General features: G+C 37.7%; 1 protein-coding gene and 1 pseudogene across 2 annotated transcripts in view; both read left to right on the forward strand.

The window, feature by feature from the left end:
* Window positions 1,146-20,107, forward strand: part of RMDN2 (regulator of microtubule dynamics 2) — a 64,572-nt gene continuing 45,610 nt past the window's right edge. For both annotated transcript variants that reach the window (XM_018055132.1, XM_018055133.1), the window contains exons 1-2: window positions 1,146-1,321; window positions 6,369-6,836. In XM_018055132.1, coding sequence (XP_017910621.1) covers window positions 6,385-6,836 — 452 coding nt within the window. In that variant the 5' untranslated portion in view covers window positions 1,146-1,321; window positions 6,369-6,384. The remainder of the gene's footprint in view (window positions 1,322-6,368; window positions 6,837-20,107) is intronic.
* LOC102182601 lies at window positions 8,182-19,988 on the forward strand (annotated as a pseudogene).

Raw genomic sequence — 20,107 nt, forward strand, 5'->3', positions numbered from 1 at the left:
ACTTAGCAGCAGTAGCAGCAGGCTTACTTACTCTTGAATATAGCTTTCCTAAAGCTCAGAAAACATTTTATAGTCTTAAAGGTCCTAGTAAATAGGACCTTTAGTAAATAGCTTCATATGGACTGTGAAATTAGTCTTCTGACTCTTCAGAGCAGCTTTTTGGTGGTTTTTGTGGGAAGAGGGGTTGATAAATGCATCCATTTTTAATTCCATTCAACACACTGGTAGGAAATCTACTAAAGACCAAGTTTCCTGCAAGCCTAAATTGAAAGCTCAAAGCAAGGACAATACAGAAAGAGTGAGTGTGCAGTTTTTTTAAATAGTTCATTTGACAGAATCTTATTTTCCTTATGTTGACACAAACCACACAAGGTGAAGCTGGATAAAATCTCTGTTGTTAAGCATCTGAGAAGAAAAAGGTTTTTACCTAAAGGCAACTCAGGACCATGGTGGGGGTTGGGGGAAGGACAAAGGAGAGGGTAGGAAGAACTGAGAGAATTAACTGGAAATGTACAATTACCATATGTAAAATAGATAGCAAGAGGGAATTTTCTGTGTGACACAGGGAGCTCAACCCAGCGCTCTGTGACAACCTAGACAGGAAGGATGGGGAGGGAGATGGGTAGCGCGGGGGGGGGGGTGTTCAGGACTCAGAATATGTATGCATACCTGGGACTGATTCATGGTGATGTATGGCAGATATCAACACAGTATTGCAAAACAATTATCCCCCAATTAAAAATAAAAAGAAAGTGAGTTAAAGTTAGGATAACTTGATCAGTAATTCGTGCAAGACATCACGTTTGACTCTGTCATGTGGACGGTTCAAGATTATTATCTAGAAAACGGTAGAGAAAAAGAATGATACTAAGGCAAGGAGGTGGGTTTGGGGAGCCTCAGTGATGGACGACAGCGCGCCGGAGGCAGCAAGAACGCGCCGAACCTCCGCGGATGGCCCTGAGCCAGGGCGCGGTGGTCAGGGCGGGGAATTGAGCTTTGGGGGAGGCGACAACCCGGCGGCAAAGTCCGATGCGGGTCGAGGCGCCAGGTAAGGCGCACTTGTCTCCTTTTGTAAAAGATGCGCCGGGCCCCCGCCCCGGTGAGGTGACCGCCAGCGGGAAGAGGCGGGAGCCCGCGGGGCGAGTGGAGCCGGCCCCTCCCCCGGCGCCTCCGGTAGCTGGGTCAGGACGCTGCAACCGCGGCGCTGGACCTTGGGACTCGGAAGCTCCCGGACTACTGTCCGCCCGCCGCTTCGCTCCCGATCACCCCGCTGGCAGGTCCCAGGTCTCCGACGGCAGAGAGACCAGCGCCGCGAAAACAGGTGCGTGAGCGGGTTGGCAGTGTGCATCTCTTCGGGTCGGGGTGGGACGCGGGCAAGGACCGAGAGCCGAGGGCCCAGGCGGCACTTCCGGCGGCGGTCACCGCACTTCCGGGTCGTGCAGGCGTCCTGTCGGCCGCCGCATTGCTAGTGGGCATCCTCCCGCTGGCCCGCGGTGCTGGGTATTTTGGGGGCCGCAGAGCGGGTTTACAGCGGCTTCCTCCAGCGCCGCCTTCGACCCCAGAGGTCGCCAGTATTTCCTCTCGGGCCCCCGGCTTGGGGTGCGTGGGGAACGGGCAGCGTGTTGCCTCAGCCCGGCGGAGGCAGCAGACCCAGCTGAGTTTCCGCCGGAGACACTTGCCTTCCTCTCGCTTGAGCTCCCTGGGTCTTTCATACCTTCCAGCCTTCGGCAAACGTGTTTTGTTTTGTTTTGGCAAACTCGGATTCTCTACTTGTTTTACAGAGAATGAAGGCTAGATTTTTAGTTCGACAAACATTTGCAAAGAAGGCAAACATCAGGGAGCCCGAAATAAAGAATTATTAAGTAGGAGGGAAAAAGTGAAAACCGAATGAAATAAGAGTATTATTAGAATTCACTTAGAAAGTATCGAGTTATCCAGGTCGCTGTGGGGAATCTAATCGCTAATTCAAGGTCTCAGGGAATTCCCTTATGCTTAAAACTCATGGTCACTTGTAACCCGTACTGTGTACTTTTACCTGATTTGCACAAGTTTTCATCCGTCTTCCGAGTTTATCAGAGTTCTGTATTTTATGTATTTCCCCGCTACGAATCTGCTGATGAACTAAGTGAATGTATATGCTAAACACTGTTTGAAAGCACTGGTAAATAACTTGGTAAAGCATACTTTCCATATCTGAAAATTAATTTTAATTGAAACTGGAACATAAAAATTAAATGTTTTCTGAAGTTAATTTTTTATGACATGTTCTACAAAGGAATTTTAATGTAGAAGTTTCTGTAGAATCAACATTTTGATGATTTACTATTTCAACAGAATTCTTAATTCTCATCTCTGCAAATAATCTTTTAATTATGTATTACATATTAATTTTAGCTACCAATAATTTGTAATGAAATTATATCTTATTGTACATTATTATTAGCACCTTACAAATTGAAACATGTGGCAGAAATAATACTTAGCATATGATTAATCTGGGCTTCCCTGGTGGCTCAGAGGTTAAAGCGACTGCCTGCAATGCAGGAGACCTGGGTTGGATCCCTGGGTTGGGAAGATCCCCTGGAGGAGGGGATAGCAACTTACTGTAGTATTCTTGCCTGGAGAATCGCATGGACAGAGGAACCTGACAGGCTACAGTCCATGGGTTCTCAAAGAGTCCAACACGACTGAGCGACAAAGCACAAGCGCAAACTATATCTTGAATTCAGGTAGGCCAGATTAAGCACACAGGCTTGCTACTGGAACCTTTGGCTTCAGGAGAAGGAATTCTTAAGTCTCTTGGATATAATATTCACCAATACGCAAGATAGTTTGTGGAAAATTATTATTTAAAAAGCATTAGTTCTTTTATATTTAAACCTGTGATGCAGTAATATATCCAAATAGGGTAATCTATGTGTTCAATGCTTGTAGTCTAGTATATTAGGGAGGAATCTAAAGAGAGATATTCTTGGGACTTCCTTGCCAGTCCAGTGGTTAGGACTCTATGGTTTCACTGCAGGGAGCACAGGTTTGATCCCTGATCAGGGAACTAGGATTCTGTGTGCTGTGTGGCATAGCCAAATAAAATAAAAATAAACAATAAAGTTTCTTTTAGGAAGACTTCTTGGTAATAGAGTCTTAGTCTTTCTCTTCCATGGGGCATCGTTGAAACATATTTATTTGACTGTTTAGAGTATAAAGAGTAATGCCTTTTTTTTTTTTTCAATTAAAACAAGTTTTGGCCACACTGTATAATTTGTGGTATCTTAGTTACCCAGCCAGGGACTGAACCCAGACCACTGCAGTGGAAGCACCCAGTCCTAACCCACTGGACCGCCAGGTAATCCCAGTAATGCTTCGCTTCAGTATGTGAGATCATAGGCTATGAGCCATAGGGAGGCATATTTCAGGTATACAACTGAATTCAGAATTTGCATCTTTACCATACTACTTCCTCCCATTCTCCCCCTCAGTGGTTTATTCTGTTCCCATTTCACTTAGAATAGTGAAGCAATCGAAGAGAACTTTCATAAGGTCCCACCATCACATCTACCCGCCTTCTTGAACCTGCTTACATAATCTGTCTTCTCTTTCATTACTCTAATGAATGGTTTGTGTTTCCATCAGAGGTCGGCCTCTGTACTTGTGCACTGGAGACCATCCATCCTCTTTGCCTTCTCATGTTAATTGCAGCGATTCTCTAATCTCTCTTTTACTGTCATTTATTTAATCTTCCTTTAAAAAAAACTGGATCTTTTCCATTGACAAACAAAAATGTTATTTCTCCATCTTTTGGTGCTGTTTTCCAGTATAGTCATGACATTTCTTTTCTTCTAGTTTTCTGGTTGCCCATTTGTTCTTTTCCCTCTTTTCCTGACTTCTTCTGGACTAATTGAAATAGCTTCAGTTTTCCCATTATTATTGCCACTTTTGGCTGATTATTTATATTTTTATGGAAGTTTTTGGGTTTTTTTGGTGTTATTGTTTTTGTCTTTTGAGTGGTTGCCCTGGGGCTTACAACTGGGATCTTGAACTTACTATAACACTGCTTTATAACCCAGGACCCTTACAACAGCAGATTTTCTTTTTCCCTCATCCTTTGTGCTGTTGTTATCCTACTTTCTTACTTCTACATCTGATAAAACCTCATGATGTTACTGTCATTTTTTGCTGTAATAAGCAAGTATTTAATGAATCGATCTTAAAATGAGAAAAAAATGACTTTCATATTTTGCTACATGTTGGCCACCACTGAGGCTCTTCATCCTTTGCATAGATCCAAATTTCTATGGTTATCACTTTACTTCTGCCTGATGAACCCCATTAGCATTTTTTATCGTGAATGGCTGCTGGTAAAGGATTCTCTCAACTATTGTTTGTTTAAAATAGTCTTTAAAATATTAAAATAGTTCAATATTTAAAATAAATAGTATTTTAAATGTTATTTTAAATAGTATTTTAAATACTTCTTTGTTTAAAATACCCTCATTTTTGAAAAATATTTCACTGGGTATAGAAATGCAAGTTGAACGTTCCTTTCAGCCCTTTCAAGGTGTCACTCCATTGCTTTCTTGCTTGAGTAGTTTCTAAGGTGACGTCTCTGAGACACTGTATGCTGTAATCTTATCTTCTTTCTCTGTAAGTAGTGTCTTTTTTTCCCCCATCACTGGGTGCTTTTAAGATTTCCTACTAGCTTTCAGCATTTTAATAATGTGTGGCCTTGGTTTGATTTTATTTTTCTTGGATTATGTTGATCTTCTTGGATCTTTGGGTTTATAGGCTTTGTCCAACTTGGAATTTTTTTGGCCATTTTTCCTTTTAAGTTTTTTTTTTTTTTTGGTACCCCTACTTCCTTTTAGCTATATATGTTTTAGACTGCTTGATACTACCCTATAGGCTCTACTTGGTTTTTTTGTTTAGTCCTTTTTTTCAAAATCTGCCTGCTTTAGAGATGATGTCTTAGGCCATTTAGACTGCAATAACAAAATCCTGTAGATTGGGTGGCTTATATACAGCAAAAATTTATTTTTCGTTATTTTATAGTCTAAGAAATCCAAGATCAGGGCACTGGCAGATTCAGTATCTTGTGAGGGCCTGCTTCCTGAGACAGGAGATGACAGCTTCTTGCTGTAACTTTATGTGGCGGAAAGATTTATACTATTGTTTTCCTTTAGTGGCCTTCTGACTTTAAGAACAGTGATAAGCAATAAAACTAGTGAAGAAGGGATAAAGTAAAGAAAGATTATGGTGCATTTTGTCAAGGTAGCTGAGGTTATGTGGAATTAGATGAGCCAGAGCTTAGGGCTTTAATGCAAATGGTGAAAGTTCAGAAGGAGGAAGGAGTCAAAGAAATTAGTTTTTTGTTACTTTAAAAGTAAGTGGACATTTGAAAGAAAATAAAAGCATTAAGGCCTCAGGCAGAAGTAGAACTATGACTAAGAAACAAAAGACCTCCTGGTCAGAAGAAATGAGGTGAAGCCTGCATATACATTAGAGTTTCTGCTTTCCGCATTGAATAAAGCAGAAGATGAAGAGGGTACAAACAAGCCAAAACTTTCTCTATATTATATATCCCAAAGCCCATTTTAAAACGTTGTTGATCACTCCAAATTGGAGTACGAAATGTGAACTAGATGCTAAGGAAAAGCTTTCTCTTGGGCCTTCCTGAAAGATAAAGTAAAACCCAGACATTAGCACACTACAGTCCATAGCGTCACAAAGTTAATTTTATACAAATAAGAGGTTCAGATACAGTTAGGCATAATTTGAATTCAGAAATAGTTTTTTTCAGAAATTTATGACGATGCTTTTACCTCTATCATACCCTTTAACAATACATGATAAAGAGTAAATTTCACATCAGATGTATAGAATACAGATTCTGAATTAAAGGTGATACTTTACATTGGCTGTCAGTAATATCCTTAAAGGTAGTATTTCTACTCACGCACATACATTATAGAGGCAGTTTGGTTTTTTGTTGTCGTTTAGTCACTAAGTCGTGTCCACCTCTGTTGCGACCTGCCAGGCTTCTCTATCCATGGGAGTTTCCAGGCAGGAATACTAGAGTGAGTTGCCATTTCCTTTTCTAGGGGATCTTTCCGACCCAGGGATTGAACCTGTGGTTTCTGCCACATCTCCTGCATTATAAGTGGATTCTTTACTGCTGAGCCATTGGGGAAACTCAGATAGTAATTGCCATATAGAGGCAATTACTCATAATTTATTTTAGTTTGTGATTTATCAAGTGTTATTAAATTTTTGGTGATGATGCAGACTTGATTTTTGTTGGTGGGAAAGAAACTCCAGTATTTTCGTCCTGGGCAAAGACAGAAATAATGTTCATTTACTTTTTTTTTTTTTAGAAACAAAACCTAAGAAATGCCTCATTCCACAAATAGAGAAATGATACTTGGCATTGTGGTGGGAACTGCCGGAATCAGCTTGCTGCTTTTGTGGTATCACAAGGTTCGTAAACCAAGGACAGCAATGGATTTGCCTAAATTTCTTTCTCTGGGTAATTCGCTTGATCTGATGACTTTGCAAGATGAAGTGCCTAGTGGCCAAGGAACAACAGAGATCTTTCAAGGAAGGCAGCTTCAAATACTGCAGAAGTTAAACGAATTACTGACAAATATGGAAGAACTCAAAGAGGAAATCAGAGTTCTTAAAGAAGCCATTCCAAAGCTGGAGGAGTATATACAAGGTGAACTTGGAGGGAAGGTAGCTGTTCACAAGATAAGTCCTCAGCACAGAGCTAGAAGAAGAAGGCTTGCCACAGTTCAAAGTTCAGCAACAAGTAATAGTTCAGAGGAAGCAGAAAGTGAGGGAGGGTAAGTTTCTTTAAGATGTTTTCTATGTTAAATTGATTCTTTATTGCAGTATTGCTATTATTTAGGTATTTTCATTATACATTCCCAGTCATATATGCTGTTACTATTTAATAACAAGGCATAAAAAGGAGTGATTATTTTGGTTTATGTTATAATTAAAACCATATTCAGTGGAGGTCAGTATTTTAGTTTAGAGCTCATTGACAAAGAGAATATAAGTAACTTACTAGTGCTGGTGGTATCACATGAGTATGAGGAAGACAGTGATTGTTTGCCAACACGTGCAACCTGATTTTAAATGTGGCCAGTCTCTGACCCCTCATGTAATTAAGTACTGTCCAATAAGTGGTCCAATAAAACTTTCTGTGATCGTAGAAATGATCTAAATCTGTCTGCCCAGTATGGTAGCCACAAGCCATGCATAACTCTTAAGCACTTGAAGTGTAGCTTGTGCAGCTGAGGAACTGAAAAGTTTTAATCTCATTTTATTGTAATTAATTTAAAATTAAACAGTCACATGGCAGCAGTGGCTACTGAATTGGGCAGTACAGACCTAAAAAGAGGCGAGAATGTACAAGTGACTCAGTTTCATCCTTACATGGGACAATTCATTGGATTCTAAAGTCAAGGCGTGAATAATATCCTTTGGGGGAAAAACAAATGATTTATGGAAAAAAGGAATTGTGCCTGACTAGTGTTTCTAAGGAGTAAAATAGGAAAGTAAATAAGGATGCACTAGTGAATGTAACATAGCCTGAAATCCATCAGGGCAAGGATGTTTTCATCACCGTATTCCTAACACCTGTTCTTATGCCTACCACCATGTGTATGTGCCAAGTCACTTCAGTCATGTCTGACTCTGTGACCCTATGGACTGCAGCCCATCACGCTCCTCTGTCCATTGGATTCTCCAGGCAAGAATACTGGAATGGATTGCCATTCTCTTCCTCAGGGAACCTTCCCAACCCAGGAATCGAACCCTCCGTCTTCTGTGGCTCCTATATTACAGGCAGATGCTTTATTGCTGAGCTGCCAGGAAAGCCGAGTAGATGACAATAACTATTACTTAAATTAATAGGTGATCTGCTGAATATAGAATTGGGAGAAGGAGGAGGGATCTAGAGAAAGGAAACAAAGAGAAGGGATTTAAAGGTGATTTCATACATAAAGAAATGCAAATGATTAATCAAGTCTTTTGAGGTCAATGCTTGTTGTTGTTCAATCCCCGAGTCATATCCGTCTCTTTGTGACCCCCTGGACTGCAATATGCCAGGCTGTCAATCTTTTACTTGTATTGCTCTATCAAACCATGGGTTTAAAATAATTATTTAGTTTTCTGCTGTCGTCCCGAGTGGTAGCTGCCGAAATGAGCAAGTTCATGAAACCCGGGAATGCGATGCTGGCCCTGGCCAGTCACTACTAAGGACACAAAGTGGTCATCATGAAGAGCATTGAAGACGGCACCTCAGACACAGCCCACAGCCATGCCCTGGTGGCTGGAACTAATCACTCTCCCTGCAGAGTGACAGCTGCCATGGCCGAGAGGTCAAAGATCAAGTCTTTCGTGAAAGTTTATCATGATAATCACCTCAGGCCCACAGCGTACTCTGTGGGTATCCCCTTGGACGAAACTGTTGCCAACAAGAATATCTTCAGAGACCCTGGCTGTCAAATGCAAAGCCTGACGAGAAGCCAAGTTCAAGTTCAAGGAGAGATACAAGACCAGCAAGAACAAATAGTTTTTCCAGAAGCTTCAGTCTTGTCTGTCTTGTTCAATCATTAAACCCCACCCCACCCCAGGCCAAAAAAATGGTGTTTGTATCACAGTGTTATATAAAGCTTTAGAAATCTCCCTTTCAAAAATTAGATTTTATTTCAGTTTAGGTTAAAGTAATACCCCATAAGAAAATTCATTGTTCATTTCATTTGGGCTTTAAGAGACTACATGGGCCATACAACCTTGCTCACTTAATAGAATTATCTAGTTTTCAAACTCATGTATTCTAGAAGAACCATTTGTTCTTGCTGGTCTTACACTGCCCTAAAAATCCTCTGTGCTCTGCCAGTTTATCCCTCTCTCCCCTTAAACCCTTGGCAACCTCTGATCTTTATATTTTCTCTACTGTTTTGCCTTTTCTAGAATGTCATATTGTTGGAATCATATAGTATGTAGTCAACTTGATGTCTTTTACTTAGTAATGTGTATTTAAGTTTCCTCTATACTTTTTAATAGTGCATTAATAGCACATTTCTTTTTAGCACTGAATAATGTTCTATTGTCTGGATATACCACAGTTTATCCATTCGCCTGCTGAAGGACATCTTGGTTGGGTCCAAGTTTTAGTAATTATGAAAACTGCTGCAATAACCATTCATGTACAGGTTTTTGAGTAGACATGAATTTTCATCTCATTTGGGGAAATACCAAGGAGCATAATTGCTGGATTGTATGGTAAGTATATGCTTAGTTATGTAGAAAACCTCCAGCTGTCTTCCAAAGTGGCTCTACCATTTTGAATTCCCATAGCAATGAGCTCCGGCTGCTCTGCATCTTCACAAGCATTTGGTGTTGTCAGTGTTGGATTGTGACCATTCTAATAGGTATGTAATAGCATCGCATTGTTGCTTTAGTTTCTATTTCTCTAATGACATATCGTGGAACATCGTTTCATATGCTTGTTTACCATTTGTGCATCCTTGGTGAGGTATCTGTTAAGGTCTTTGGCCCATTTTTTAAATGAGATTGTTCATTTTTATATTGTTGAGTTTTAAGAGGTCATTGTATATTTTGGATAACAGTCCCTTTTCATGGGAAATATTCTTTGCAAGTATTTTGCAAATACTTTCTCTTAGTCTGTAGCTTTTCATTCTCTTGACATTATCTTTCTCAGAGCAGAAGCTTATCAGCTGTTTCTTTCATGGATCATGCCTTTGGTATTGTTATTTAAAAAGTCATTGCCAAATTTATCTAGGTTTTCTCCCATGTTATCTTCTAGGAGCTTCATAGTTTTACATATTATATATAAGTTTGTGGCCCATTTTGAGTTCATTTTTGTGACGGGTGTAAGGTTGGTGCGGCCTCTCTCTCCAGGCCATTCTCTGGTTTGTGATGAGAAACTCTGAAGAATGAGGCAGTGTTTCCCTTCTGGACTAAAAACAGATTGAACAGATTTGGTTACTGCTTGCTCTAAAAGTGGGGATTCCCTGATCTTGGTGTGCCTTCTTTGAAACGCAGCTCACTAGATATTAAGAGTCTCTGGGCTCTCCGCATTGCCCTTGTGGGTCCTGAGGTCAAGGAAAACCAACATAAATAAGCGGGTGATCACACTGCTTAATTTGCTGTGAGTAGCAAAGTCCTCTGTCTCTTATGCAAGAATCATGTGCCTTCTACCAGCAACCATGAAACAGGAACAGATTAATTCATTTGAATGTTGGATAAAATTAGACTATAAACTGACAATGGTACGGTGAGAATTAGAGAGCTTTGAAAGGGATTTATTCAGGGGTTTCCCAAAGAAGGTGGTTAGAAAGGGAACAAAAGCAAGATATAGTATTACAGTATGCAGGATATGGAGAAGCTTGTTGAGGGAGTGTCTTATGTCATAGGTGGAAAAGGAAGAGGACGGTATTCTAATAGTTTTGTTAATCTTGCCTTTAAATGGGTTACAGTATAACAGTAGACCTCCATAATCTGTGCATGTGGCCCGTGTAATTGGATGCCATGCTTAATGGCCAAGATAAATTTAGCTTTGAAGTTAGAATACACATTCCACAGTCACATGAATTGCAGTTTTTCAGAAAGATGAGCCATAGAACAATTTTATTTTAAACTGATGTCATTAGATTCTAGAATCTGCTATCATCATATTCTATGTTATTGCCATGTTAATTCTATATGCAGCTTAAGCATTCAGCATCTAACCTGTTCCACCTACACAGGACATTTTTATGGCTAAGGATGATGGCTTAGAAAGGAAGGGAAAGATTTGCTTTGTATTAAATTCAATATGGGAAAATGCTTAAGGTAAGCCTTTAAAAAGAAAACAAAACACGTCTCCGTATGTTTCATGTGCTAAAGAACATTGAAATGTTCATAAACCAAGCTTTAAGGCTTCCTTTAGTTTCCCACAGTAACTGAATATCTGGATATTTATCTGAACTATTCTCTCCAGAGAGCTTCTGCTTTATCCATGATTAATATTTTAAAATAGCATTAGCCAGTGGGGTATACGTTTATTGTACTTATCAACTCCTTCAAATCTGTTAGTTCACTAGTCTGAAACAGATATTATGACTTAATTATTTTAAAAACAGGAAGTTCCCCCTTTACCTACAGGGAACCCGTTTGTTTTGCCCTCTATTCTATTTTCCCCTGACCTTTCTTTCTGCCTACCACCCTGAGTCTTTCCATTTATCTCCCCAAGGTTTAGTAGAGTGGGCAGGTACTGTGTAGGTAGTTAGAAATAATCTTTTAGACTTAGGCATTCTTTGGGGGTACATCTGGGTAACCATCAACTTCACCTGTCTTAATTTCTTATTCCCTGTTTCCATATTGATAAGGTAGCTATTATTCTTCAGGACGCTCGGCAGGTTTCCACCTGTGCTCCCTGTTCTTTTTTCCTCATTTGACACTTTTCTCACTCCAGTTGCTGCAAAGAGGAGCAGAACTGCCAACCAAAATGTCCTGCAGATCAACTTACTTCAGACCTCCTGCATCGTGGAGCCTCTTCTGTTTTTCAACCAACAAAATTTCTTGATTTTAAAGCAGCTCATCCTTCTCCGATGCTTAAAGGCAGTTCACGTAAAGGAAGTAAAATTTCCTCATCTTCATCAAGCATGTCTTTTTACTCAGCTTTCCTTGAAAGAAGACATTCTTTATTTCCTAAATTTCGGAAAAGCAGTACGTCCCTTCATTGTGTACAAAGTAGAGCTAACTTTGATTCTGAAGAAAAAACCAGCTTCAGTAATTTAAAGTCGGCCTCAGAACATTTTCACTTTAGATCCAGAAGTGTTTTCTCTGCCCCGAAATTAAGTATAATTTCCTGTTATGAGACTGCTAGTACTTTTGATGCAAGTAGTTCATGCATATTTAATCCAAATGAAGTTGAAATCATTTCCAAAAACTCGAATATTACTGGTGCTGAAAAATATATACACTCTTATTCTCCTGAATATAACACTACATATTTTATGAGTTCTAAATCGAAAAGGAATTCCTCTGCCTATCCGGACACTGTTGCTACCTTGTGTCAAAGCACAGCAACCATGCTTACTCCTCCAAGTTTTATTTCCTGTTCCTCTGAACAACATGGAATTGACAGTGATAATCAAGAAGGAGACCAGTTAAGAAGCAATTCTGTTTATCCCTCTTCTCAAAGTCACAGTAGAAACACTTCTCCAGCTATGGTTCAACAGCATCCCTCTCAAAGTGCAACTTTCCCTATTCTCCATAATGTTGAATTTACTTCATTTTGTAAAAATGCTAGTGGCTTTGCCTTACCTCAAAATGGTTACCTCAGATCCCTTTGAAGACAAAAACAATGCTCTCTCATTTAAAGATGAAGACAAATCTTCACTTAATGAAATTCCTAAAATAAGGTCAACCTTAGACTTTACCCTCTCTTGGAAGGGCAGCTCAAACAAGAAGCTCTCCCTGCAGGCATAGTATATAGGCTATAGAAATCACTGCTCAGGTTTCAAGAAGTCTCCGTTGCTAAGCTTGATTGCACTTTCTGAAAAAGATTTCTACATTACAGTCTAAATTTAATGTTAATTTCTGTAGTTTTTAAAGATAGTTTATTAACATTGGAATATGGAAGTCAACGATTATTCATCTGTTTCTGGCTTTTAACAGATTTACTGCTCACCGATTGCCTAGTCCCAAATTTCTGAGTTACTGTTGTAATGCTTTTGTGGTCTGAAAATAACATCAAGTTTTGATAAATAGGTCTTCTAAATGTGTTACATTCTTAGAGAGTTTAACATCTTCTTTTACTCTACTCTAGTCATTAAAATAGTATTTAATCTATAGATCTATATTAGTTTACTAATTCCTATTTATATCAGCCTTGCTAGCCCTATTTCTCATGCCAGACATCCCACTGATAGACAATGTTTTTATACTACACAAGGATCAAATCATAAATAAAAACATACTGTCAGAAATAGAATATATTGAAACCAGATATATTAATTAGTTTTAATACACATTTGTGTATGTATATGAGAATTCAGAAAACTCTGAAATCAGAGATTTTTATGACTTTTTTAAAGCGCAAATTTTTAGATTTTTTCCAAAATTTTTATTTAAAAAAAATTTTTAATAAAATTTTTATTTTAAAACATGTCTCCAAAATTTTAATTTTGAAGTGAATATTTATTTTTTTCATTCTGTTAATAAAGTTTATAAATATGTTTATCAGAATAACATGGAAAGTCATATAAGAATTAAAAATATTTAGAAAATAATTGGTTTCTGTAGAGGGAACAAATTTGAATTATTTTCAGTTATTTGTCATAATAAAATGCCCCCTAAGTTAATATCATTTGTACTAAGATAATTCTGCTCTCATGTTTTTTTTCCTTTTAGTGTGTCATACTTCCTTTTCTATTTTAATTTTTTTGTTGTGTGAAATGCACACACAAAAGTTAATTATTATAGCCACTTTTAAGGTTGGTGGCATTAAGTACATTCATACTGTTGTGCAACCATCGCTATCTGTCATGAGTCGGACATAGCCGAGCGACTTCACTTTCACTTTTCACTTTCATGCATTGGAGAAGGAAATGGCACCCCACTCCAGTGTTCTTGCCTGGAGAATCCCAGGGACGGGGGAGCCTGGAGGGCTGCCGTCTATGGGGTCGCACAGAGTCGGACACGACTGAAGCAACTTAGCAGTAGCAGCAGTAGCATACCCAATAAGTAATAGCTCCCCAGTCCTCTCTTCCCCTAGCTTCTTGACAGCTGCTATTCTACTTGCTGTCTCTGTAAATTTGATTCCTCTAGGTACCTCCTATAAGTGGAGTTATACAGTATTTGTCTTTTTGTGATCGGCTTGTTTCACTTGGCATAGTGTTCCCAAGTTTCATCCATACTGTAGCATGTGTCAGCATTTCCCTTTTTAAGGCGGAATAGTATTCCATTGTATATATATACCACATTTTTCTCATTCACTCTCTGTTGATGTTTACTTTGGTTGCTCCTACCTTTTGAATAATGAATAATGCTGCTGTGAACATGGGTATATAAATTATCTCCTCTAGGCCCTACTTTCAGTTTTTTTGATTTACACCTAGAAATGGAATTACTAGATCATATGATAAATCTATTTTAATTTTCTAAACAACTATCATACTTTTTTCCATAGTAACTGCACCATTTTATATTCCTCTAAGAACACAAAAGGACTCAAGTTTCTTCACATCCCTGTCAATACTTGTTATTTTGGTTTTTTGATAATAGCTGTCCTACTGCGGGTGAGGTGTATCTCTTTATGGTTTTGATTTGCATTTTCTCCCATTGTGTGGATTGCCTTTCACTATTGATTGTGTCCTTTGACACATTTTGAAGCTGTTTATCTATTTTTTATTTTGTTTGTGCTTTTGATGTCATATCCAAGAAGTCATTGCCAAATACTATGCCATGAAGCTTTTCCTCTGTTTTCTCTAAAGAGTTTTATATTTTTATGTTGCTATTTCTTGCTTCAATTATGCCAGTGTTTGCTTCATATATTTAGAAGCTCTAATGTTTATTATATATATGTTTATTATTGTTATATATGCTTGTTAAATTGAATCTTTTATAATTATAAAATGTTCTTCTTTGTCTCATAAGTTTTAGACTTAGTTGATTTTATCTGATATTAATATAGCCACCCCTGTTCTCTTTTGGATATTATTTTACATTGAATATCTTTTTTCATCCTTTTACTTTCTACCTATGTGTCCTCAGTTCTAAAGTGAGTCTTTTATAGACCCCATACAGTTGATCCTGATATTTCATCCATACTACCAGCCTGAGTCTTTTGATTGGAGAATTTAATCCATTTACATTTAAATCCAATTACTAGTAGCTGCCTTTTTGTTATTTCTTTTCCATGTATCTTATACCCTGTTGTCCTTCATTCCCCCCTTACTCCGTTCCTTTGTGTTGACTTAATTTTTTTATAGTGATACATTTTTTTATTTCTTTCTCATTTATTTTTGTGTATATTCTATAGATATGTTTGTGTGTTTAGCGTGGGCATTATGAATAACATCCTAAAGTAATAGCAATCTATTTTAAACTGATACCAACTTAACTTCAACTGTATATAAAAGCTTTCTCCTTTACAACTTTACTCCCCTATTTATGTTATTGATATCACATATTACGTCTATATAGTGGTATAGCTGTTAGCTAGATTTATCATTATTTTTATACTCCTTTTTTTACATTAATACTTTTCTCTTTTAAATACTGTAAGAGAATAAAAATGGAATTATGAGCCAGAATTACAATAATGCTAATTTTTATATTTAACCACATTTTTATTTACTGTTACCAGAAAACTGTATTTTCATATGACTTCAAGTTAGTACTGCCTAATAGCCTTTGTTTTAACTGGTAGAACTCCCTTTACCATTTCTTGTAAGGCAGGTCTAGAGGTAATGAGCACCCTCATTTTTTTGTTTATTTGGGAATGCCTTAATTTCTCTATCATGTTTTCAAGAACAGTTTTCCTTTAAGGATATATACTTCTTGGCTGATAGTTTTTTTCTTTCAGCCCTTTAAATATATCATCCTGTTGTCTTTAGGTTTGCAAGGTTTCTTCTGAGAAGCCTGGTGGTGATTTTATTGAGGATCACTTTGGAAATGGCAACGCACTCCAGTACTCTTGCCTGGAAAATCCCATGGGCAGAGCCTGGTAGGCTACAGTCTGTGGGGTCGCAAAGAGTCAGACATGACTGAGCGACTTTACTTCTTTACTTCACTTCTTTTGTAATGATTTGCTTTTCTTTTGCTGATTTCAAGATTTTTATGATTTGTCATAATGTCCCTCAGTTTGAGTATGTGTCTTGGTGTGAATCTCTTTGCGTTCGTCCTATTTGGAGTTAATCAAAGTTCTTGTATTTATATATCCAGGTCTTTCCTCAAATTTGGGGAGTTTTTGGCCGTTATTCTTCAAAATAAGCTCTCTGCATCTTTCTTCTCCTTCTGTGACTCTTATAATATATATATTGGCCTGATTTATGATGTTCCATAAAGTCTCCTAGGCTCTATCTCTTCATTCTTTTTTTCTTTTGACTCTTCAGACTCAATAGTTTTAAGTGTTTTATCTTCAGATTTCCTGCTTCTTTCTTCTGCTTGTTCAAGTACTTTCTTGATCCTTTCTAGTGGAGAATCCCAGGGACGGGGGAGCCTGGTGGGCTGCCGTCTGTGGGGTCGCACAGAGTCGGACACGACTGAAGTGACTTAGCAGCAGCCAGCAGCAGTGGATTTCTCTACTTACTGCTTTTCATGTTCCAGAATTTCTGTTGGTCCTCTTTTTAATAATTTCTAGCTCTTTGTTTTCTCTTTTTGTTCATTTATTTTCCCAATTTCCTTTTGTTCTTTCTCCATTTTTTTCCTTTAACTCTTTGAACATATTGAAGGCTGTTGTTTTAAAAATTGTTGTCTCAATAAGCACAAAGGCTGTATTTCTTTAGAGTCAGGTTCTGGAAATTTATTTTGTTCATTTGAAGGGCAGTCTTTCCCTGAACTTTGTATTCTTTGTGATCTTTTGTTGAAAATTGTACATTTTGAGAAAATAGCCATCTATTCTAGATTTGCAGATTGGCTGTATACAGGGAAGACCCACTGATTAGCCCAACACAAAGGCTTATGGGCTTTTCAGGTCTTTCCTAGGCATTAGTTTTCTGTGGGCCTGAGTATGTGCTTTCCCCCAAATACATAACCATTTTAAAATATCTTTTCAATAAGAATCTCATTCTGTTCTTCTTGGCACCTTAGGTGTCTTATAATATTCCTCCCCCCATAATCTCTTGTGCCCAGGCATCCATTAGTCTATGGTTCCTCTGTAGCTCTCACATGTCATAGTAATTGCCACAGCTTTCACTGGCCTCTAATATGATGCCCATATTATGCCTTTATTTCTGCCTGAACTCTAAGGAAAGCTAAACAGAAACTAGTTTTCTAGGAAGCCCCTCAACATGCTAAAACATTGCAAACCAGATGCACTCACTTCCTTCTGTCCTAAGGGAGGAGCTGAGAACTGCATGACTCTTTCCCAGCCATGCTGTGCCATACCAGGGAAGGGTGAAGCAAGGGTGAGTGAAAACACTGTGAAGTGTTCTGCCGTTTGAATATGGGTTTTTCTTGATTGCTGCAAATCCTTGAGTACTTTTTAGATTTCCCACAAAGCTGTTTCAATCTGTCTGTCGTCGTTTAGTGTTTCCACGGAGGAATGAGGGCCTAGAGGTTCCTTGCTGACATCTGTCTCTAATGTAGGAGCAGTTAGGTGTGTGGGGGTAAGGTTAGGCAAAAGGAACTAAATCAGAATGCCTGATATGGAGAGAGGCCACAGTACTGAAGGCAGACATGTTTTTGCATATTCTGATGCAACTCACTACTGATATATTAATGTAAATACACTATTTTCACAGCAAATAATGTCATTTTCTCTTTAAATAATAAAACTATGCCTGCAAATATGCTATTGTTCTGTTAAAGCAAGGAATCAATTGTGCAACAATAAAGAGATACATAAAATGGCACAATTCTTAGTCAAATTTGGAGCAGAAAATAAGCCAGAAAAGTCCTATTAGAAGATGAATGTTTGTAAGTAAATTTGACATTTGAGGGCAGACTTTTCCAGGCCTACTGAAAGAGTGTTGGAAGACTGTTAGATATTAGATAACCCATGAAATGCTGTTGTTGTTGTTGTTTTGCCCCCAGTAGAAATCTAAGCTCTAACACAAAGTCAGTATGTATGTTGTATATTGTCCCAGGCATGTTTATTTCCCAGGCCCTATTTTTAAAGTTTGCCTTTAAAACTTTCTTATAATTTTTAATAATGCCCAATTATAAGTAGAAGATTCCTTTTCACAATTTTTTTTGCACTTGGGTGTTTTTTTAATGTGGAGAAGAGACCAGGCTAGTTGTTCTCTTTCTTAAAGTTTTTCTGGCCAGTTTGTCTATTGTCATGCCAATACCACGCTGATTTATCATTGCTTTATTCTCTATATTATAGTCCTGATATCTGTTCTTTAAAACTGTCTTGGCTCTTCTTATTTTTTTCTCTTAAACAAATTTTTTTTGAGGTACAGTTAATTTACAATTTTGTGGTTGTTTGAAGTGTACAGTAAAGTGATTTTTTTGCTGTAGAGTTTTCTCTGGATATATGCTCAAGAGTGGGATTGCAGGATCATATGGTAACTCAATTTTTTATTTTTTAAGGACTTTCCATACTATTCTCCATAGTGGTTGTACAAATTTACATTCCCACCAACAGTGTAGGAGGATTTATTTTTCTCCATACCATCTCCAGCACTTATTACTTATAGACTCTTTAATGATAGCTATTCTGACTGGTGTGAAGTGATATCCCATTGTAGTTTTGGTTTGCATTTCTCTAATAATTAGTGATATTGAGCATTTTTTCATGTGTCTGTTGGTCATCTCTATATCTTCTTTGGAGAAATGTCTACTTGTCTTCTGCCCATTTTTTATTATTTTTTTATGTTAAGCTATATGAGCTATTTATATATTTTGGAAATTAATCCCTTGTTAGTAGTACTGTTTGCAAACATTTTCTCACAGTATCAGTTGTCTTTTCATTTTTCTTTATGGTTTCCTTTGGTGTGCAAATGCTTTTAAGTTTAATTAGGTTCCATTTGTTTGTTTTTGTTTTTATTTCCATTCCTTTAGGAGATACATCCCCCCCAAAAATATTGCTGCAATTTATGTCAAAGAGTGTTCTGCCTATGTTTTCTTTTAGGAGTTTTATAGTATCTGGTCTTACATTTAGGTCTTACATCTGGTCTTCTTTAATCCGTTCTGAGTTAATTTTTGTATATGGTGTTAGAGAATGTTATAACTTCATTCTTTTACATGTAACTGTCCAGTTTTCCTAGCACTACTTATTAAAGAGACTGGTTATTGTCCATTTTATATTCTTGCCTCCATTGTAAATTAATTGCCCATAAGTGCGTGGCTTATTTCTGGGCTTTCTATTCCATTCCATTGATTTATATGTCTATTTTTGTGCCTGTTTTGATTACTGTAGCTTTGTAGTGTACTCTGAAGTCAGGACGCCTGATCCCTCTAGCTTCATTCTTCTTTCTCAAGATTGGTTGAGCTATTGGGAGTTTTTTCTGTTTATATGCAAATTTTAAAATTTTAAGTTCTAGTTCTGTAAAAAATGTCATTGGTGATTTGGTTGGGATTGCATTGAATCTGTCTATTTCCTTGAGTAGTGGTTTGGTTCTTTTTACACTTGTGCTTCCATATTAAGTTTAGAGTCAGGTAAGTTCCATAGGAAAATACCATTGTGGTTTTGATTGGAATTCTGTTAAAACTATTAATTTGGTACCATATGAAACTGGTTTAAAGTTAAGGTTTTCTGTCAGTGGATATGACATCTTTTCCTATCTATTTAAACATGTTTTAATGTTCTCTGATGATATTCTATAATTTTCTATAGGAAAATCTTACAAACTTCTTGTGGAATTTTTTCCTGGATACTGTGTATTTTTCCTGTATATAGTCCTATAGTAAAAGGCTATATTTTATAAAATTACAGTTTGTAACTTGTTCTACAGATATAGGAACCTGTGTGCTTAGTCACTCAGTCATGTCTGATTCTTTGCTATCCCATAGACTATAGCCTGCCAGGCTCCTCTGTCCATGGGGATAATTGATCATATATGTTAGTTTTATTTACTCATCTGTAAATTCTGTTAGATTTTCTTTCAATTTAAATACTGAATACTGTCTGTCTGTTTGAGCTGCTACAAGTACCATAGAATGGGTAGCTTATAAACAACATAAATTTCTTTTTCACAGTTCTGGAGGCTGGGAAGCTCATGATCAAGGTTGCAGCAGATTCAGTATCTGGTGAAAACCTACTTTCTGGTTCACAGACAACTTCTTACGGTGTTCTTGCTGGGTGAAGGGAGCTAGATTTTCTTTTTATTGAATAATCTTCAAATAATACCAGTTCTGTTTCTTATTTCCCAATTCTTACCTATTTTTTGTCTTTCTTTTAATGTTGTGCTAACAGAACCTGCAG

This window comes from Capra hircus, chromosome 11 (genome assembly GCF_001704415.2).
Source record: "Capra hircus breed San Clemente chromosome 11, ASM170441v1, whole genome shotgun sequence".
NCBI lineage: Eukaryota > Metazoa > Chordata > Mammalia > Artiodactyla > Bovidae > Capra > Capra hircus.